General features: G+C 37.0%; 3 protein-coding genes across 4 annotated transcripts in view; 2 read left to right on the forward strand and 1 right to left on the reverse strand.

Moving 5' to 3' along the window:
* Window positions 1–22,036, forward strand: part of LOC112146979 (perforin-1) — a 35,183-nt gene that overhangs the window by 6,397 nt on the left and 6,750 nt on the right. The window contains exon 1 of one of the 2 annotated variants that reach the window (XM_024273083.2): window positions 15,310–15,368. The exons of the other annotated variant lie outside the window; for it this stretch is intronic. The gene's annotated coding sequence lies outside the window, so the exon portion shown is untranslated. Of the gene's footprint in view, window positions 1–15,309; window positions 15,369–22,036 lie in introns of those variants that run through there. 2 annotated transcript variants of the gene reach the window in all.
* Window positions 646–4,393, reverse strand: LOC112146230 (perforin-1-like). The gene is made up of 4 exons (XM_024271935.2): window positions 3,871–4,393; window positions 3,638–3,776; window positions 3,342–3,556; window positions 646–1,549 (listed from the first exon to the last, which is right to left on the reverse strand). The coding sequence occupies exons 1-4, from the start codon at window positions 4,386–4,388 to the stop codon at window positions 646–648; spliced, it is 1,776 nt and encodes a 591-aa protein (XP_024127703.1). The 5' UTR covers window positions 4,389–4,393.
* On the forward strand, window positions 11,797–15,318 carry LOC112146229 (perforin-1). Its single transcript, XM_036213064.1, has 3 exons — window positions 11,797–12,323; window positions 12,393–12,803; window positions 13,849–15,318. The coding sequence occupies exons 1-3, from the start codon at window positions 11,797–11,799 to the stop codon at window positions 14,753–14,755; spliced, it is 1,845 nt and encodes a 614-aa protein (XP_036068957.1). The 3' UTR covers window positions 14,756–15,318.

Genomic DNA, 22,036 nt, shown 5'->3' on the forward strand with positions numbered 1-22,036 from the left:
TTGCAGCGAACATTTAGAGATGCGGTCCACAGAAGTGGGAATTTATATATATATATAACTTAACTATTAACATATTTACAAACAAATTGTAATAAAAAAAAAAAACATGACCTTTAGTGCTTCTTGTTTGATTGATGCAAGGAGGCAGTGAGGGGTTGTAGTAGGAGTTAAATAGGATGGTTTTCTTTAAGTTCTGTTTATGTGGATTAAACAGCTTGACAGGTTAGTGGTCTGCAGATCATCAACATCATAAAAGCTTTATAGTAGGAGAAGAATCATAAACAACAGACACGCATTTCCCAGAAAAAGGTAGTCACAATCTTTATTGATTTCAGTTTGTAACAGTAAAAACCGATGGGAGTAAAAACCATCAGCGACAAAACTGTCAAAATACTTCCAGGTGTGAACCCCTCTGGGAGCATTTGCTGAAAAGCAGTGAAGGTTAAAGAAAGAGCAAGACAGAGCAGAAATTTAAAAATGAAATATTTAAGTGATTCACATCTCTTTCATTTTCAATCAAATCATAAATGCTAATGCAAAAAATACACGTGTAAAAGCTGCAGAAAAGAAGCATAATACTTGATCGTCAAACCTTCCACGAATGTTTCCTGATGTTAAACAGTCAGTAGATGATACTGATCTGGTTTAAAGGAAATTCTCTTTGCTAAAGTTAGAATGCTTGTTGTTGACATCATAGATTTTCACGAGATTCTGGCTTTTCCTTGAAGTGGATTTGTTCACAAACACACCCATCTGTTGGAGGAAGTATTTGGGAATAGGACGGGAGTGCCTGGACCTGTACAGCTCCTTCAGGTTTTCATTCATTGGACTGCTTTGGTAATTCTGGCAGTAACTACCACTCAGATTTGGAGCACATTCTACTTTCCAGTTAAAGAATAGTTCACCATTGTCAAGGGCACACATACCACTCATGGTGCCTGCTGTCAGATCTCGCTCACATTTCCCAAGGAGGTCATCATCCCATGTGTTATCCTCATCCCAAACTTCAAACTTCAGTTTGTGTCCTTCTGATAGAACCTGGTTTCCCAGATCAAGACCCGTCTTCCACTCTGGGTTGTTATTGTTGGAGATGACACAAGTACGACCAACCAGTTTACCAATAAACACTTTCACATAGGCATCTGTGGAGGTAGTGGTATCTCCCCATAGGTTGGAAGCCCGCAAAGCTGTAATGATAACGCGGGCATTGCCCCTCTGAGTTGCACAACAGTCCCGGGTCACAGCAGGGTTATTGTGGCACTGGCAGACGCAGGGTTCTCTTGAACTGCTCTTCCTCCCTGCCTGACAAGGATCAGTGCAGCTCTTCAACAGGGCTTTCTCCAGGATGTAATGGCTGATGGCAGAGCGCAGGTTTTCCCTGACAGGGTCATTCTTAGGGATTAACTCATGAAGAGAATCCAGGGAGTAAGAAATGATGTTGGGAATCCGCGGCACAGAATTCAGCCATTCCATGTAGGCTGATGGATCTGAGTTGGCAGAGAAGATGAGGTCTGGTTCTGTTTTCTGACCACCCTTTACTTCTGTAAACCTGTTAAAAAAGCATTATTGTGTTATATATACACCAGAATTAGCAATGTTAACACAATGAGATCCAGTACTGTACTTTGGCATAGCTAGCAAACATAGACGAAAGGAACCGAAATTACAATTAACAATATTGTAATTAATTGAGATCCTTTTGACAAACTTAATATTTAATGGTTCCCATGTGTCATATTCGGTATGGATATAAGTTCATTTGTCTATATATGATTAAGACTGTAATTTACCCATCATGGGAATGACTAAGGAGCTTTCGGTGGAATTAAGGGATACGATTTTAGACCTATGGGACTGCACGGTGGCGCAGTGGTTAGCGCTCTTGCCTCACAGCGGTTCGACTCCCGGCTGGGACCTTTCTGTGTGGAGTTTGCATGTTCTCCCCGTGCATGCGTGGGTTTTCACCGGGGACTCCGGCTTCCTCCCACCGTCCAAAAACATGCTTCATAGGTCAATTGGTGACTCTAAATTACCCCTAGGTGTGAATGTGAGAGTGGTTGTGTGTGTGATTGAGGCCCTGTGACAGACTGGCGACCTGTCCAGGGTGCACCCCGCCTTCACCCATCAGTACCCGGGATAGGCTCCGGCACCCCCGCGACCCCAAAAGGGAAGAAGCGGACAGGAAGATGGATGGATTGTAGACCTGCACAAGACTGGGATGGTCTACAAAGCCTTCAACAAGAAGCTGAGGGTTTAGGCAACAACTGTTGGTGCAGTTGTTCCAAAATACAAGAACATGACCATCAAACCACCTTTAGGTCTGGGGCTACAAACCAGATCTGACCTGGTGGGATTTCCATGATTGTAAGCACAGTGAGAAATCAGCCTAAAACAGCATGGAAAGGAATAGTTGATCATCTCAAAACAGCTGGAGCCACAGTCACCAAGAAAACCATTGGTAAGACTTCATGCCACAATAGTTTAACACCTTGCAGTGCTCGCAAAGTCCTCCCTGTATAAGATGGCACATGTGAAGGCTCACCTGAAGTTTGCAGATTAACACCTTCATGATATAGAGAATGATTTGGAGAAGATGCAGTGGTCAGATGAGACCAACATGGAGCTCTTCTCAACCAGTCGTATTTGGAGGAAGAGAAATGTTGCCTATGGCCCCAAGATCAACATCCCCACCATCAAGCATGGAGGTGGAATCATTCTGTTTTGGAGGTGTTTTCTGCACAGGGCTACTCTGCTGTGTGGATTGAAGGATGTGCAGAGCCATGTACTGTCAAATCCTGAGAGACAACCTCCCTCCTTCCACCAGGAGACTTAAAATGGGTGGTGGATGGGTCTTGCAACAGGATAGTGACCGAAAACAGAGAGCAAAAGCAACTAAGAAATGGCTGAAGAAGAAGCAGATCAAGGTCATGGAGTGGCCCAGCAGTCTCTGGATTTCAATCCTATAGAAAACCTATAGAGAAAGCTGAAGCTCAGAGTTACCAAGCATCAACCATCAAATCGTAATGATTTAGAAATAATTTGCAAAGAGGGGTGGACCAAATTCCTTCTGATATGTGCAGAAACCTGCTCATCAACTGCAACAAACATCTGATCTCTTTGTTTGCTAATAGGGGTTTGGCACAAAGTACTAAGTCTTTCCAGCAAGAAGGTTCAAATACTGAACCATTATTGTATATAAATTATTTCTAGTTGATTTTTTTATTTACTATCTGTAACTGTTGAACCTATCATTAGGATGGCAGCTTGTCAAGTCCTTTGTGGGCAGACTACAAAAATCAGCAATAGATCAAATACTTATTTCCACCACTGTAAATTCATACCTGTCCGTAAAGTGGTTGGAGAATTTAATTTTTCTTCCTGACTTGTCCTTTTTTGTTTGGCAGTGCTTATGCTCAGATGACTCTGTTTTTATTCTTATAGTTGCAGATGCTTCCACTCTGAGGCACATCTCCACCTCGCTCACTTCAATTCCTTCCAGGTGGGCCTCACACTCACGGATGCTGGTGACTGCATTCACCATCCCGCCCATTTTCACCTGTCAAGGAACATTAGGAGGCTGTTTTATTTGGATTCATGCCATCCAAGCCAAATACAGTGTTTGTCTATTGTGTTTCACCTTGGTGATGTAATGGGTGCCGAAGGTGTCAATCAGATGGTAATAGCTATTCTTGCTTTGTGGGCTGTAGACTTTAGGAAGCTGGTTCACTGAATCGAGAAATTCTTTTTGCAAAGTTGGAGTGTTGGATACTCTGTAACTGTAATCAGAGATTAGCAGGGAAGAGAACATTGTTTAAGGTGTAAAAGTATTCCACAAAATAGTTTGATTGAAAACTTTTGTAGTTATCTTACCTGTAGTACTCACAAGACACACTTTGGGTTGTAAATCTGAATTTGTCTGATTTTGTTTTGTCCATGGAATATCCAGCGAGTTTAGAATGGGTTCCAGCCAACATCAGATTTGAGGCTGAACCAAAATTGAGACCCATCTTCCAGTTGTTTTCAATAGAAGAGGTCGTGGACTCCATCAGAGACTCGCTAGATTTGTAAACTTTACTGGACACTTTGCTGCTGCAAGAACGCTTTGCCCTCCAATCCACCACAGAAAGAGGCAACTTTTGCTTTCTGTTGTCCATATAAGGGTTGCTACACAGTGTGCAAGCTTGATCATTGCGTTTCCATTGATTCATGTTGATCACAAAAGCCCCCTTACCCTCCATACTGGTGATGTCGAAGCCTTCTCCAGCTAAATTGGAACCTGGAGCAAATTCTGCATCCTGGCACTCTTTGGGTGTCCCGTCTGTGCACAGCTCAAATGTGCACTTGGGAAAGAACAGCAGAAGGAAGAGGGAACATTTCACAGGGAGCATGATGCTGTTCGCCTGTAAAATGTATATAAAAATGTAGTTTAGTTCTGGAAAGTTCTGGAAAGATCAACAAAATAAAACACCTCCTTTTATAGCTTCAAAATCATAAAATGTAAATTGAATAGGAGACAGACATTTTCTTTGTTTTACAAAACGGTTCTGACTACAGAGTTGAAGAACTTTATAAAAGTATCAGTCTGGGGCTGACTTCCTGTTGTAAATATTTTCTTTTACTCAAAGTGATTTTACAATCTAAACCTGCACCTGAAGTGCCTTGGTGCTATACAAAACTATACAAATATTTTAATAGACTGGTTCAAAACCACAACCTGACTTAGATTCTACCTTTTGCAGGGTTTTTCCTGCATAGAGAATTTGCCGGCGGCCGCCACCACCTAATTTACGAGCACCACCAGCTCCTGCGTTTAATCAAACACATGAACAAGTGTTTCCAAGACTCGATCTTTCAGTCATTTGTAACTGCAATTACACACACCCACCAGTAAGGGCGAGTGGCGCCGTGTGCAATTTACCTCATGAAACGGGTACTTCATGAGATTGACTTCCATTCAAATCCGGTTTTGAATGTAAATAAAAGCTCCGTGTTCGGGCCACGGTCCCTGAGCCACAGTTCGGGCCACACGCAAATATATGTTTTAGAGCTTTTCAAATAAATAATGTTTGGCTTTTATCTTTTTTTTCCTGTTGTTTTTGTTTTCACTTTGTACTGATCTGAAAAATGATCTGAACCGTGACCCTAAAACCACGATACCAAAGAACCGTGAGTTTTGTGATCCGTTAAACTCCTGTTGAGTATTGTTTCTTCTATAACCGTGTACATCCAGCTATACGTAAACTGATAAAACTTTATTCCAACTTGAGTCATGTTAGGCATGTTTATTAGTATATATATATATTTCCAATACATTTTCCAACAAATGTTTACTTCTGTATTTATCAATAACTGAGTTTTGAAACAAGCTTTTTTAAGAATGGAGTAAAATATCATGTGTACATTTTTTTGAGCAATAGAAGATTCAATTTTACTTTTTCTTCTTGGTTCAGTTTCCTAACTAAACGCTAGAACTTTATTCATTGTCAATAAGATTGAAAAAAAAGCACAAATAAAATAAATAAACTATAACAATTAAATTTTCCTTTGAGGAATTTGGCAGGAATTCTTCTTTTTTAATCTCAGATTTAAACTCATAATACAATTGAAGTACGACTGATTCAATCAAATTAAATTAATTGAATTTAATCATATAGACCTTTAATCTTTAAACTTTCAAAACTAACAAATTTCTTTTTTGCTAATATTGACTTTTTTACTGTAAAGTACCATATAACATGTTTTTAAAATGACTCAAGAGACTTGCATTTGGGAAAATAAGTGAACACAAACCTGCATGAAGTCCCTTTTGCCTGATGGGTCGTTGCTGAAGGTTTGAAGCTCACAGCAGAGATGCAGCGAGATTTAAGGACCATGCAGTGGAGGTGTGGGAGTTTGGAGGGAGTCAGGTGTGAAGTGACATTTTCCATTGGTTGACCAAATGGATTATCTCATTGTTACAAATTGTTTTTTTAGACTGTTGGTTAAAAAAAATGAAGCAAGTGTAATCCATCATATATAGGTGTCCATTTTTGCACAAAGGTGCAGATGTTCTACAGTATATGCCTGTGACCTCATGATGTATTTTTGACAGCAGGTTAACATTTGCTGCCTGTTTGTTTTAGGGTTCAGTTTAAGATTCTTTTAAGATTTTTTTTTAATCCTTGAATGGTCACGCCCCGTCTTACCTCTCAGAGCTTCTCTCTCCCTACACTCCTCCCAGGTGCCTCAGGTCTACTGATCAGCTTCTCCTGGAGGTACCGAGGGCTAAGAGGAAGTGTAGAGGAGGTCGAGCCTTTTCCATCTGTGCACCAAAGCTCTGGAACACTCTGCCTTTTAACATTCGTGATGCATCGTCTCTGTACATTTTTAAAACTAAGCTTAAAACCCATTTTTACAGCCAAGCTTTGCCAAAACTGTTTTGGCTTTTAGCTGTTTTATGTTTATCTATTAGTGTTCTTGGTGTTTTAATGTACAGCTCTTTGTAGCAGTCTGGCTGTGTTAAAGCGCTTTATAAATAAACTTGATTTGATTTGAATTGATAAAGTTACTCATTCGTTGAAAGGCCTTGAAACATTCAACGGTAGAACTTGGACTCAACTTGAGACTTCTTGGTCTTGACGTAGAACTCGACTTAAGACTTGCCTGCTTTTGACTTGAGATTTGACTCAGACTTGAGGACAAAGACTTGAGATTTTCTTGTCACTTGCAAAATTATGACTTGTTCCCACTTCTAGATATAAGTAAATGCTTAGGTCTGGATTCAACAAGTCTTTTTCCAGAGTAATATTACTTTTCAGTGCCAAGTTTGTTCTCCTTCTAATGTTTTCTGCTTTTTTAAGGCGAGTGTCCTACTGAACTCATTAGAAACACTCCCAAGATTTTCACAGGAGAAACTTCTATCACAATTTCTTGAATAATTTACGCAGATAGTTTCCAGCTGCTTCATGTGTTCCAAACTTTTTTAAAGTTGCTTCTCCGTATGCATGTCTGACAGTTAAGATATAATTAGAACAGTCATGTTGGCTCAAAATAGACCTACGTTCTGAACTATATTGCTCCAGCTCCATAAATTATTTTAGACAACTTGTCTTTAAAAATGGTTTTGGTTCTTCAAGATGGAAGGCAAATTTTTAATAGTTTATATAAGGTTTTCATCTCCTCATAGAAAACCTGACTGTGATAATGGTCTTAAGGGGATAGGCTGAGGGGGCAACAGGCCTCGGAGGGGAAGCAGTGTGGATGGTATCCAGATCCGTGACTCCGGGAAAACAGTGAGTCACTGTGTATCAGAAGCAAACCTTCCTTATGATGGAATTCTTCGATTATTGCCATCATCAGGGCAAACAGGGGAGGACATGGGCACAGGTGAAGCGCCGACAGGTGAGGCTGCAGTGGGGCGTACCTGTGTGACCACACCAGCCTCACCTTGGAGCCTCTGTGCCGTCTGCAATGGTGGCGTGTCGCGAGCACCATTTGAGTGGAAGCAGACAGCCTCCTTCAGTATCCAACGGCGGGAGGAAGATGTAGCCCAGGAGTATGCGGGCAGCTCCTCCAGCTGGCGATGCTTGTCAAGACCGGATGAAGCCAAGTTGCTGCCTGTCACGATCCTTTCATGTTCCACCGGGAATTTGGCGATTGAGCCCAAGTCCGGAGGAGTCTGTGCCGCTTTTGTCGCTGCTGAAGGAGCGGGAGAATCCACAGCCAGACTTGCAAAGTGGTTTGAGAGACTCAGCAGAAGAGGCTATTGAGTCTCATCAAAACTCCTTCTGGGTATTTGGAAAACCACCTCATCATCCCGTGATATTTGTTTGGTAGTTGAGAATGAAAAAGGCCACAGGCAGGTGGAAGGGTTCCATGGAGCTGTGTCATGGAGAGTGGCGCTAAATGAGGTCAGACACTTAGACAGGGCGAAGGAGATATCAATGAACTTGCAGAGCAAAGTGTCCATTTCCAGCTCACCTTTTAAGCAACAGATGTCTTCTTTAAGGCAAGTAATGATCGCAGCCTTTTTACCAAATAATTTTGAGTCCAAATCATTTGTTGGATTTTGGTTTTTGTCTTGAACTCTCATCTGGACTCACCGCTGCTGGGGATGACAAATTTGACTCTGGAAGTACATAACCTTTTCAAAACATTGAAGTATCTGGGAAAATCGTGTACTGTATTCATTTCCATGATATCATTCATAAAATAGACACCTTGGTCGGAAGAAATCAACTGTTGGAGCAATTATTAGGAATTGGAAGACATACAAGACCACGGATAATCTCCCTCAATCTTGAGCTCCCTGCAAGATCTCACCTCATGGGGTGAGATCTTGTATAGTCAAAGACAATTGTATAGACAATACATCTATAGACAATACATTGTATAGACAATACATGTCTAGTAAATGACCTGCAGAGTGCTGGGACCAAAGCAAAAAAAGGTTACCTTCGGTAACACACTACGCCGTCAACACAAACCCTGCAGTGCATGACATGTCCCCCTGCTAAAGCCAGTACATTTCTAGGCCCATCTAAAGTTTGCTAGAAAGCATTTGGATTATCCAGAACAGGATTGGGAGAATTTCCTATGGTCAGATGAAACCACAGTTGAACTTTTCAGTAAGAACTCTACTTATCATTTTTGGAGGAGAAAGAATGCTTCCAAAGAGTTGGATGCAAAGAACGCCACACCGACTGTAAGCTTGGGGGTGGAAACATCATGTTTTGGGTCTGATTTTCAGCAAAGGGACCAGGACAACTGATCCATGTTAAGGAAAGAAGGAATGGAGCCATGCAATTTCAGATTTTCAGTGAAAACCTTCTATCAAGTGGTTTGGTCTTTCAGCATGACAACCATCCCAAACACACTGTTTGGGTAACGAAGGAGCGGCTTCATTAGAAGCATTTCAAGGTCCTTCAGATCTTCAGATCACAACCCCAAAGAAAATCTTTGGAGGGAGTTGAAAGTCTGTTTTGCCCAGAGACAACCCCAAAACTTCACTGCTCTGGAGGAGATCAGCATGGAGGAATGGGCCTTTTTTTCCTCATTTTGTCTCTCATAGTGGAGGTATACCTATGATGAAAATTACAGGCTTCTTTGATTTTTTAAGTGGGAGAACTTGCACAATTGGCGATTGACTAAATACTCATTTGCTCCACCTTATCTGCATTTTGCTGTGAAAGAAAAAACTTGTGGCAAGATGAGCAAGAATTGCACCACTTCAACATTTCGCACCAAGCCTCTTCCAACTGTGAATTCATGCACTAGCATCAGTTATTGGCAGTCCACTGTGACTACTGCTCCCAATCTATAAACCTTGCTCTTTCTCTCTCTCTGACATTCAGCATCTCACCTCTAAGTCCCTCATTCCTGTCTTTCCTTTTTCCTTTTTATCATCCTTCCGTCACCAAATGTAGTCCAGTTTCTATCATCTCCGTTCAAGTCTGCAGCACCAAATATGGTATCTGAACTTCTGTATAAATTATCAGTCACACCATTAATTTTTCACACCTACTTGTGCAAAAAGGAAATCTTACAATCTAAGCAAATCAAACCCAGTTTCTAGTTTTCAATTGACTCTTTAATAATGTACAGAAAAACACATAGGACAATTTGAAACGATACTTCTGTTAACATGCAAAGTGATTCATTTCAGACATAGCTTTAAATACTTTTGGAGTTCTGATAAAGAGCACAATCAAACTTTTTGCTTCTTTCTTGAACAGCTTTGGATTGGGGAGTTAAGTCACAAGTAATATTTAAGCAAAAAAATTCCATGCAGTTTTGGACCATCTGATTGGAGCAAATGAAATTCCCGATGTTTGTGTGTTTGTTTGAGTATTTTTTATTTTATTTTATTTTTTTATTTTCACTTTTATTCTTTAATAGTAAAAACATACAAATTAAACTTGAGTTTTAAACTAAAACATGATGGAAAAGGGAAAAAAAATGAAAAGGGGACAGAAAGAAGAAAAACTTATTTTGTCCGCCCCTTTTAACAATCAATAAATCAATCAATAAAAAAGAAAGATACAGATACACAAGCATTCGGCCGATTTAGTATACAATAAGAGAAGATTGGGAAAGAAAAAAACAAAATCTTATAATTACAACAACAACAGTGTGAAATGAAAATCATACCTCTGGGATGAGTAATTGTTTTAGATAGTTTTATAGTCATTGATAATACTGTTTTTAATGTAGTTTTTAAAACTTGATATTGTTGTAGCATTTTTAATTTCTACGCTCAATTTATTCCATTTATTAACTCCATATACTGATACACATCGTTCTTTTAGCAGAATTCTGTGTTTTGGTTTAAAAAATATTTCATTTCTTTTTAGATTAAATGTATTTTTTCTTTTCATGTATCTTTTCATTAAATTGGGAGGAAGGCATTTTATATTTACTTTATACGTAAATTTCAAAATATTAAAGTTTATAAGATCATAAAGTTTTAATAGTTTTAATTTAATAAATAATGGATTAGACGGGTCCCTATAATTACTTTTTGTAATAATTCTTATTGCTTATTTTTTGTAATATGTAGATTGGATGAATATATGTTTTATAAGTTGTACCCCAAGATTTTATACAGTAGTTCAGGTATGGCATAATCAAGGAATTATATAATAGATATAATGAATTACTGTCTAAGAACCATTTTACTTTGTGTAGTAAAGCAATTGCTTTTGCTATTTTGGATTTGACAGTGTTCATTTGTGATTTCCAAGATAGCTTTTCGTCTATAATAACTCCTAAAAGTTTTACTTCTTTTACTCTTCTGATATTAATATTAACTAAGTTTAATTCAACTGTATTGTTTGTATTTCTATTACTAAATATCATAAAATATGATTTGTCACTATTTAATGTTAGAACCTTAAACTTTTACAGATTTTTTGTGCTGTTATCACTCAATTTGATTTACAAAGAATATAGTTCCAGCATCTAGTTATGAAACTAAAACAAGATGAAGAAGTAAATAAAAAGAAAACATAGTTGTTCTCATTTACTGTTACTGTTTTCATCAACATGTTAAAAAACTTCAAAACTCAGTCTTTCAGGTGGTAAAATTGATATTTTTGGTTTGTATGTGAGCATCTTTTTTAAAATTGGCCTCTAAGACTAATTTACAGGCAGACATAAAGGAAGGCACATTTGAAAGTGCAATAAACCAAGACCATGGCCTACAAATTTTCTGTGAAATATTTGACTGATAATGTTCAATAGTACTATACATATACCTTCCAGTATTCATGATGAAATGACTGATGTCGCCTTTATTATTAAAAATAAATAAAACAACCCTTATACTGTAAAAACTTTAATTAGCACCCAAAACCTCTCGTGATCACCTTTACCGTTTGTCAACGGGAGTCTTAGAATTTCACAATTGACATATATTAATCGAGAAAAGTAAAAAGAGAAAAAAAAGCTCTCTCTTATGTTGTAATTAATTTATATTGACCAGATTAGAGACTGCACTATTTAAGGTCTTGGGTTGGGCTTTTTAACCCTATTTAAAAACATTTGCATAGTTGTGCACCAAGACTTTTCAGCTGCAGGTTTGGAGTGTAAAATCACTTTGTTTAAAAAAAACAAAAAACAGTCATCTTCCCATAATTGAAAATGGTCTGAAGTTTTTAAATATTTTTTTCTAAGTCAAAATTGTTTTGTAAAACTAAGAAAATACTTGTCTGCTATTCAATATGAGTTCGTAGGTATTGAAAATGTAAAAGTATTTTGCTGATCTTTACAGAACTAAATAATTTTTTATGTATATACATTTTATAGGTGAACAGCATCATGTTCCCTGTGAAACTTCCCCTCTTCGTTCTGCTGTTCTTTCCCAAGTGTGCCTTTGAGCAATGCATAAAAGGGACGCCCAAAGAGTGCCAGGAGGCAGAGTTCGCTCCAGGTTCCAATTTAGCCGGAGAAGGCTTCGACATCACTAAAATGGAGCGTAAGGGTTTTTTTGTGCTCGACATGAATCAGTGGAAGCACAGTGATCAAGCTTGCACACTGTGTGACAACCCTGACTTTGAGAACAGAAAGCAGAAGTTGCCTCTTTCTGTGGAGGATTGGAGGGCGAAGCATTTCTGCAGCGCAAAAGTGTCCAGCAAAGTTTACAAATCCAGCGAGTCTCTGGTCGAGTCCACGACCTCTTCTATTGAAAACAACTGGAAGGTGGGTCTAAGTGTGAACATGATAGACAAAAGTGGGTCTTTCATGTTGGTTGGAACCGATTCCAAACTCGCTGTAAACTCCATGGAAAAAACAAAATCTGATAAATTCAGCTTTACAACCCAAAGTGTGTCTTGCGAGTACTACAGGTAAGATGGCTCCAAAAACTTTTAAATAACAATCTTGGGGAATACGTTCACACCTTAAACCGTATTCTCTTTCCTGTTCATCTCTGATTACAGTTACCGAGTATCCAAAGCTCCAACTGTGAAAAAAGAATTTCTCGACTCAGTGAACCAGCTTCCTAAAGTCTACAACCCACAAAGCAAGAACAACTATTACCATCTGATTGACACCTTTGGCACTCATTACATCACTTGGCTTGGATGGCATTCTCACAATGTTTCTTTTCAGGTGAAAATGGGTGGTAAGGTTAATGCCGTCACCAGCATCCGTGAGTGTGAGGCCCACCTGGATGGAATTGAAGTGAACGAGATGGAGACATGCCTCACAGTGGAAGCGTCCGCAACTGTGAAAGCTACTACAATTTCAGCCGAGAATCAGCACTGCAAAGCAAAAAAGGACAAGACAAGGAGGAAAATTACATTCTCCAGCTACTTTAATGACAGGTGTGAATTTACAGCGGAGGAATTAAGTTTTGCTGATTTTGTGGGTTTGTCCACTTAAAAATGACTTGACAAGCTGCCTTCCCAATGATAGGTTCAACAGTTAGAGATAGTAAATCAATAAATCAACTTGACAGAATTTATATACATTTATTTGCATTTGATTTAAAGGGAATCATTATTTGAAGCCTCTTGCTTGAAAGACTTAGTACTTTGTGACAAAACCCTTATTAGTAAACACAGAGATCAGGTGTGTGTTGACGTTGATGGGCAGGTTTCTGCACATATCAGAAGGAATTTAGTCCTTGACTATGAAATCCATCTGATTTGATGGCTGTTAATAAGTAACTCTGAGCTTCAGCTCTCTCCATAGTTTCTCTAAGAGATTAAGATCCGGAGAGTTACTTGGCCACTCCATGACCCTGATATGCTACTTCTTTAACCATTCCTTAAGGCCTGGTCCTTCTCCCAGCACCTTCTCCCAATCATTCTCTAAATCAAGAAGCTGTTTATTGATAAACTACAGGTGGGCCAGAGTATGTGCCTCCTTAAGCAAGGAAATCATTGCAGTGTAAAGTCTTACTAAAGGTTTTCTTGATGACTGTGACTCCAGTTTCATGGAGATCATCAACTAATCCCTACTGTGTTGTTCTAGTTTAGGTGTCGTTCTACAGGTGATTAGATTCAGGTGACTACTTGATTAAGAGATTCTAATTGGTCTGTGTGAGCCAGAAATATTCATGATTTACTGGGGATCAAATACCCATTTCCCTCAATGAAATGCAAAAAATGTGTATCAATATTTCAGAGTCTATATCTTGATTTTCTATTTCTCGCTGTTCAAATGAACCTACCATTAAAATGAAGATTGTCAAAGTGGACGAACTTACAAAATCAGCTTTGTTTATTAACAAACAGCATCAACCAGTTTATCACACAGTATTAGATATATTTTATTTTTTATTTTAAAATCACATTTTACTGGATCTCATCGTGTTAACATTGCTAATTCTGGTGTATATTTAACACAATAATACCTTTTTAACAGGTTTACGGAAGTAAAGGGTGGTCAGAAAACAGAACCAGACCTCATCTTCTCCGCCAACTCAGATCCATCAGCCTACAAGGAATGGCTGAATTCTGTGCCACGTAATCCTGACATCATTTCTTACTCCCTGGATTCTCTTCATGAGTTAATCCCTAAGAGTGACCCAATGAAGGAAAACCTGCGCTCTGCCATCAGTCATTACATCCTGGAGAAAGGCCTGTTGAAGAGCTGCACTGATCCCTGTAAGGCAGGAATCAAGAGCAGTTCAAGAGAACCCTGCGTCTGCCAGTGTCACAATGACCCTGCTGTGACCTCTGACTGCTGCCCAAATCAGAGGGGCAATGCCCGCGTTAAAATTACAATCTTGCGAGCTTTTAACCTTTATGGAGATTACAGGACTGCCACAGATGCCTATGTGATAGTGAAACTTCTTGGTAAACTGGTCGGTCGTACTTCTGTCATTTCCAACGATGACAACCCAAAGTGGAACATGGTTCTTGACATGGGAGACCAGGTTCTGTCAGAAGTATCTAAACTGAAGTTTGAAGTTTGGGATGAGGACAACACGTGGGATGATGACCTGCTTGGAGAATGTGAGCGAGTACTGACAGCTGGGATTAACAATGGCGAGTGTTTTTTTGAATATGGCAAGTTTCTCTTCAAATGGAAAGTAGATTGTGCTCCAAATCTGAGTGGTCGTTACTGCCAGAATTACCAAAGCAGTCCAATGAATGAAGACCTGAAGGAGCTGTACAGGTCCAGGCACTCCCATCCTATTCCCAAATACTTCCTCCAACAGATGGGTGTGTTTGTCAACGAATCCACTTCAAGGAAAAGCCAGAATCTCGTGAAAATCTATGACGTCAACAAAAAGTATTCCAACTCTAGCAAAGAGAATTTCCTTTAAACCGGATCAGTATTATCTACTGACTGTTTAACATCAGGAAACGTTCGTGGAAGGTTTGACGATCAAGTATTATGCATATTTTCTGCAGCTTTTACACATTTATTTTTTGCATTAGCATTTATGATTTGATTGAACATGGAAGAGATGTGAATCACTTAAATATCTTTCATTTTTTAAATTTGTGCTCCTGTCTTTCTCTTTCTTTAACCTTCACTGCTTTTCAGCAAATGATTCCAGAGGGGTTCACACCTGGAAGTATTTTGACAGTTCTGTCACTGATCGTTTTTACTGCCATCGGATTTTACTGGTAAAAAACTGAAATCAATAAAGTGTGACTACCTTTTCTGGGAAATGCATGTCTGTTGTTTGTGATTCTTCTCTGACTGGAAAGCTTTTACAATATCGATGATGTCAGTTTGCCTGTGCAGACCACTAACCCCTTAGCCTGTTTAATCAGCATAAACGAAACTGAAGCAAAACCACCTTTTTTTTCCTCTCATCTTGTTGAGACCACTGTCACTTCACCCACTCACTGCCTCCTTATATCAGTCAAGCCTGAAGCACCAACGTTCATTCTCGCAGTAGTTAGTCTCAGCTTCAACTGGAAAGATCGGTGAGTTTCTTCTGATGGGCTTCAGAAAAGTTTTACTTCTGCTTTTTATAAATATGAACATTTACTCGTCTGTGGACCACATGTTTGCTGCAGGAAGTGGTTTAATCATGGTGCATTTGTAGAAACTTCGCAGCAACCTTTATGTGAGTTGTTTCTGTGTCGTGTTTTAAAGTAGAAGCTGAGTGACACCTTTGTTCTTAAGAAAGAAAAACACCCAGAACATGTAAAAAAATATATATATTCTTGTTGAAGCCCGAAAGAGGAGACAGTGAAAAGTTTTTAAGGGGAACAAAACACAAACATTTTTTTTTTATCTGAAGTATAAAGTCAGAATTTTGTGAAAAAAGTCAGAATTCTGAGATTAAAGTCAGAATTTTCCATTACCTTTATTTAAACATAGCCCTAATCTTGTTATGTAGAAGTACAAATGCACAGTAAACAAAGAATACTGGCACAAATATGTCAACTTTACTTGAAAAAACTACACTACAAGTGTATGAAGGAAAGCTGTTAATGTAAAAGTGATAACCTTCCTAAAATATTTAATCATTTGAACCATTTATGTCTAAACAAACAACAAAACGTTTGTTTCTGTTGAAACAGGTAATTATATTACACTAAAAAGCAAGATGTAGATTTGGAGACAGTTTTAAATTCAAGAGATGCTCTTATTTTGAAACAAATCTCACTTCAGGAAGCCGTGATGCTCCACATACATGTCTGACAACTATAATTAGAACAGTCCATGTAAGCTCAAAATAGATTTACGACCTGAACTGAGTCGCTCCAGCTCCATAAATTATTTTAAGTAACTTATCGTCTTTGTAAATGAAAACGTTTTTGTTTTTTTTAAGATTAAAGTCATAATTTTATGTGACAAGTGAGGCAAGAAGGTTGCAGTTTGACTTGTGATGGGTACTGTCCTTCAACTTTTTTAGAGTTGAATATAGTTTGAGGTACTTTACTTTTTTACCGTACTACTGAGTTACTTTTTTACTTTACAGCTACTTTTTAAAACTAAAAGCTATTTTATGTTTTGTTGACCAGAGAGCCTCCATGAAGGGTAGCAGAGCCTCGTCTGGCTCCAGAGACTCTGGTTGTTAGTATAACAACTTGGAAATAATCTGCAGGAAACTGGTCCTTTTCTGAGAAAATGTTCTCACAAATTTGGGAGAAATCTTGTCCAAATGCATTATAGCGCATGGATTGATAAACTAAAGCCTTATGGCATCGATAAAAGTGGCTGCATTGATGGAAATAGTCACAATGTGGATAGAAGTTTGCCTAATTTTTTTTGTTTTTCTTTGTCAAATTACATTTTTCCTCCTAATTTTATGTACAGTTTTTACTTTTTCTCATACTTTTATTCTCATGCATTACTTTATTATTTTTTTATTTTAAGGCGGCCCTAATAAATCTGTCGTGGAACACAAATGTTTTTTGGGTGTTTTATCAAGAGAACAGACACAACCTTTCTACAACAAACATCAAAATGATAAAATATGTTATTTCCAACACTGAAGTGGACAAAAGTCTTTACACTTTTTTTTTTTTAATGTTTTACCTTTTTTTTTTACTATACATGTAGTTTTAGGGTCGAATTACAAGCAAAAAAATTTCAATTACGACTAAAGTTGTAAATTTGTGAGAAACTGTTAAATTTCAGGAATAAAGTCATGAATTTAAAAGTCATGGGCTAAATTTATTACTTTTTTCTTTCCTTTTTGGTGGCCCTAAGATTCTGTCGTGTTTGAAAAAACTTTCATAAATGTGTTGATTTCTGTAAAACATTTGCAATCTGTGCAGAAAACTGCAGGTTTTCTGCAGAGCAGAAAACTTCAGACAGAAAAAAAAGTGTAACTTCTATCCGAAGCAGAAACCGACACTGACTCTAAGCATGAGGTGCATCGGATTAAGCACTTTAAAAATTCACGTTTGCTTGTATTGTAAGCTACTGAACAAAATTACTGGAACATATTTGTGCAAAACACTAGTCTAAAGCAGAGGTCTGCAACATTTGAACACAAAATTCGGATGATTTTGCAATTTTGCTTCATTTGTTTGAGTTTTCACTTAATTTTTAACAATTAACTTTTACATTTAATTCAACACCAATGTTGCGATTTGTATTCTGTGGCTGAAGGAGTCTCAAAGACATCGTGATAGTTTGACTTCCTTATATTTGAAATTCAAGTAAATCTGCTGCAGCTGGAGGATCTGATTTGACTTTGGGTGTATTTTATTTTGAAAGGTACTCGTCTCTGCTGCTGTTAGAGTTAAAAAAAAAGTTAATATTGTTATAAATAGTAAAATATAACACTGTTCTAATTAAATAATTGTAAATATTTAAAAGCTACACTTAAACAATGAGACACTAAAACATGAGTAAAATATACTTTTCTAAACGGTGAAGTGCAGCTTAGTTTTGTTCATTAACAAACTGAACCAAATGACTTTTTTTCCATTAAAGGTTGAAGACATTTAGTCTAAATCAGGTGGTAAAAACAACATCCCATCCAGGGGGCCATTGTTATTTACTTTGAATTATTGAATCTGGCCCGCCAAACTGAGATAAATTATTGATAATCCTTTTGAATGTTTTATTGTGTCTGTAATTCTGGTGTTTATTTATAGATAGTGGATTACAAATATATTGACCAGATTCTTCTGCATTCATGTGGTGTTGGAGGATTTGTTGTTTTTCTGACACTCGTGTGTTTTCCGAGTCATTTTTCGGATTGTTCCAGCATCACATGAACGAAGCATTTCTATAAATTTGCATTTTCCTTTAAGGGATGTCAATCAAATGATGCAATTGGCACAAAAAATAGAACAAAAGATGCAATTTTAAACAAAGCTCCAAAATGTTCAATTTAGAAATAACTATATTTATTTTTAATCAAAATTCAAACATGTTTTTGTCCAGATTCTGCGTTATTTCTATATTTAATGAGGTGGATTACCAAAAGATGCCACGCATATATTCCTGGTACGGCCTTCTGTCAAACTTCATTTTGGCCCAGAAAGTGTGCCACCTGTACCCTAAAGCATGTGTGTATCATGGCCGACTTTAATAACTGATGTGGTTTCAGGTTCAGAAAAGGCTGTAGTTAGTTTAGCTCGATCGTTCTGCAGAGACACATCAGTGAAGCAAAGTTCTGAGGTCTGCTTTGAAAGCAGAAAGAGATTCTGGGGGAAACCGCAGCCGTTCACCGATGTTAGATCTCCTTTCTTAGTGATCAGTAGATAAATATTTTGGTTACCACGACGAGAAGTGAAGAGGAGCTGATCACACCAATCAGACTGAGCCGACTGTCTAAAACACCAAAAATAAGCATTTCTGTGCAGAATAAAGCGATTTATTATTCAAACGTTTTTGTTTAATGGTTGGATGGTTGCGGGTTCACTCCCTGCTTTGCTTGCCTCTGTGCTGAAGTGTCTTTGGGCAAGATCCCCCCCATTCTGCTCACCTGTTAGAGGCCAGTTTGAGGCCTTGAAGAAGGTAAAACAAGAATAATCTCTAATAGGAGATGATAGATGATTAATACTTAAGATTCACTTGAAATTAGTTATTTTTTTAGATATAATTTTCTGTTATTATAAATATTTTGTATTTTCTGCATCAGCTCCTTCAGTCAGAGGCAGAAACATCCTCACTGCAGGAAGGAGCGCTAATATTTAGCATACAGCTACTAGACTTTACAACGCCTCACTTACATTTTATTGTGTTATCTATATTTTGGTATTATTTCTCATATGCTGTTTTTATTGAACTATGGTAACACATCAATGTACACATTGTAAGATAAAGTTTTAATCTAACAGAATAAAACATTTCTATGACACTGAGCTTTTATGCGAAACACATCTGCAAAAATATTCATTCAAATTGATCTTTTTGAGGGCTGCACATGGAAGTAGGTGTTGATAGAAACTTAAAATTTTATTTTATTTTTTATGTAAAATAAAATAAAAAATGTGTGTACTAAATATTTTTTAATAGATAAAATACATTTTTTTTAAAAAAATATATACTTTTATTCTTTATAAAAACTAGAACAAAATAAAGAATCTGTGTACAAGATATTTTTTAATAAAATAAAATACATTATTATTTTAAATAAAATGAAACAAAATGTTTGTACAACATATGTTTTAAATTAAATAAAAGAAATGAAAAAAAGATGGATAATTTTCTTTTTTCATTTTTTTGATAAAAAAAAACCCAATAAAATAAAATAAAGAATGTGTGTACAAAGTATTTTTTTCTATTTAAGAAAATACATTTTAAAAATACAAAAAGGATCATTTTATTTTTCATAAAGAATACAATAAAACAAAATAAAGAATATGTGTACAAAATATTTTTCAATTAAATAAAATAAGTGGAAAAAATAAAAAAGATGGATACTTTTCTGTTTTACATTTATTAAAAAAATAATACAAAACAAAATAAAGAATGTGTGTACAAAATATTTTTAATTCAATAAAATAAACGAAAAACATTAAAAAGATGGACACTTTTTTTTCATAAAAAGTATAAAAAATAAAATAAAGTGTGTAAAAAATATTTTTAATTCAATAAAACAAATGAAAAAAAAAAGATTTGCTATTAGCTAATTTGCAACCAATAAACAAAAACTATCTAAATGATTTGTAACTAACAGAACAAAGTGCATCATTTGGTTTTTAAAAGCATTAAATTACAAATAAACTCAACAAGGGATGTGTGTATTGATCTGAGTACCGATACTATTGATATCAAGGTGAGTTTCTATATTAGTAGGACAAATTGATACATTTGATACTTTCATTTTTCTTCAATACTATCAGAAAAGTACTGGAAATTACTCACAGAACTCATGTGAGTGCAGTGTTTCTACGAATGTCAGTTTATTCAAAGCAGCTCTGCCTTAATAATGACTCCCGTAACCTCACATTACCCTGAGAAAGCTTCAAAAGTTGCAGCAAAAGGCGGGATATGGACGGAGTTTGAAACCCACATCTTCAAATCGCAGCAGCAGGTTCTCATGCATATATTCAAATGTGAACATAAACAGAGAAGATTTCACAGAATAGAGACCCACTTCTTTAGTAGAAAATGAATTAACCATCATTTATCTGAGCAAGATCGCAAAAAAATAAATTAATTACAATATCTGAACCTGTAGAGAAGATTTCCTCTAAAAGAAGAAGTGCAGTTAAAGGGAAGAATGTGAACTTGTTAATATTTCTGATCAAAAGTCTTGAAATCTTTCGTCTACATTCACACAAAAGGCCACTTCAAGGGATATTTCTTTGGAGGGTTTTTGATCAAAGAGCCAAAAGTTACAAACCTCTAGCAGTTGAGGCCTGATTTGAACCCTTGACTGTATTTTTCACACATATTTGCACACATTGTCAGGATTTTTTGTTGTGTTTTTTTTTTTTTCTTCTTTTGCACTGACGACTTTGGTAATTTATTACTGCCTTTATTTTTTACAGAACATTAGTTTGTGGTGCTGTTATGTTTAATTTTTAGCTATATTGCTACTTTTTTGCACTATTTACTCTTTTCTTATTATTATTGACTTATGTCAGTTTTAAAACACATTTCCACAGTTTTATATTTGATGCATTTTCAGTTCCAAAAGGGATCGATATTTCAATTCTAGTCCTGTAATTACTTGGTATAAGATCGATATCCAAATTCTCAGCATCGCCTACCTCTAATTTAAGCTACTAAAATGTGAATCAATCAATAAAACCAAGAATTTATAATTATAGACTGTTAAAATTGTTTAAACAAGTGTAACAAAATGCTAATCTACATAAAATAAACACAAGAGCTCAGTGCAGTGAGGTCACAGTTTCAGCAGCTACTTTAACTGGCATTTTAATACTCTTCAAAATATTTCTCGGTGGCTTTACCTCACAGTGAGAAGGGTCTGCTTTAAATCCTGAATCGGACATTTTTGTTCTCCTCATGTATGTGTGGATTTTCTATGAACACTCCGGTTTTCTCTGATGGTCCAAAAGATATAAATCAGAGGTTAAATTGTTCCTTAGTGTGCATGTGGATGTGGATGGATGGACGGACGGACGGACGGATGGATGGATGCATGGATGGATGGATGGATGGATGGATAGATAGATCGATGGATGGATGGACGGACGGACGGACGGACGGACGGATGGATGGATGGATAGATGGATGGATGGATGGATGGATGGATAGATGGATGAATGGATGGATGGATGGTTTGATGCATGGATGGATGGATAGATGGATGGATGGGGGGATTCTTCTTTGATACATTGATTGGTTGGAATGTTGGTTGGTTGATTTGTTGTTTGTTTTGTTGATTGTTTGGTTGATCGTTTGATTGATTGTTTGGTCTCTCGGTTGGATGGTTTGTTGGTTGGTTGGATGCTTGGTTGGCTGGTGTCTTAGTTGGTTTGTTTTTTGGTTGATTTGTTGGTTAGTTAGTATGTTAGTTGGGTGGTTGGTTTGTTGGTTTATTTGTTTTGTAAGTTGGTTGGTTTATTTGTTGGTTGGTTGGTTGATTGGTTGGTTGGTTGGTTGGTTTATTTGTTGGTTGGTTGATTGGTTGGTTTTCTGGCTTGTTTGTTTGCTGGTTGGTTGGTTGGTTTTTTGGTTTGTTGGTTGGTTGTTTTGTTGGTTGGTT

Source organism: Oryzias melastigma, linkage group LG8 (assembly GCF_002922805.2).
Source record: "Oryzias melastigma strain HK-1 linkage group LG8, ASM292280v2, whole genome shotgun sequence".
Taxonomy (NCBI): Eukaryota; Metazoa; Chordata; class Actinopteri; order Beloniformes; family Adrianichthyidae; genus Oryzias; species Oryzias melastigma.

Coding starts and splice junctions, on each gene's coding strand:
- LOC112146230 (XM_024271935.2), bottom strand. CDS start 4,388: ATGCTCCCTGTGAAATGTTCCCTCTTCCTTCTGCTGTTCTTTCCCAAG. Junction 3,777..3,870: donor GTGTCTTGTGAGTACTACAG/GTAAGATAACTA, acceptor CTCTGATTACAG/TTACAGAGTATCCAACACTC. Junction 1,550..3,341: donor TCCAACCACTTTACGGACAG/GTATGAATTTAC, acceptor CTTTTTTAACAG/GTTTACAGAAGTAAAGGGTG.
- LOC112146229 (XM_036213064.1), top strand. CDS start 11,797: ATGTTCCCTGTGAAACTTCCCCTCTTCGTTCTGCTGTTCTTTCCCAAG. Junction 12,324..12,392: donor GTGTCTTGCGAGTACTACAG/GTAAGATGGCTC, acceptor AACCGTATTCTC/TTTCCTGTTCATCTCTGATT. Junction 12,804..13,848: donor TCCAGCTACTTTAATGACAG/GTGTGAATTTAC, acceptor CCTTTTTAACAG/GTTTACGGAAGTAAAGGGTG.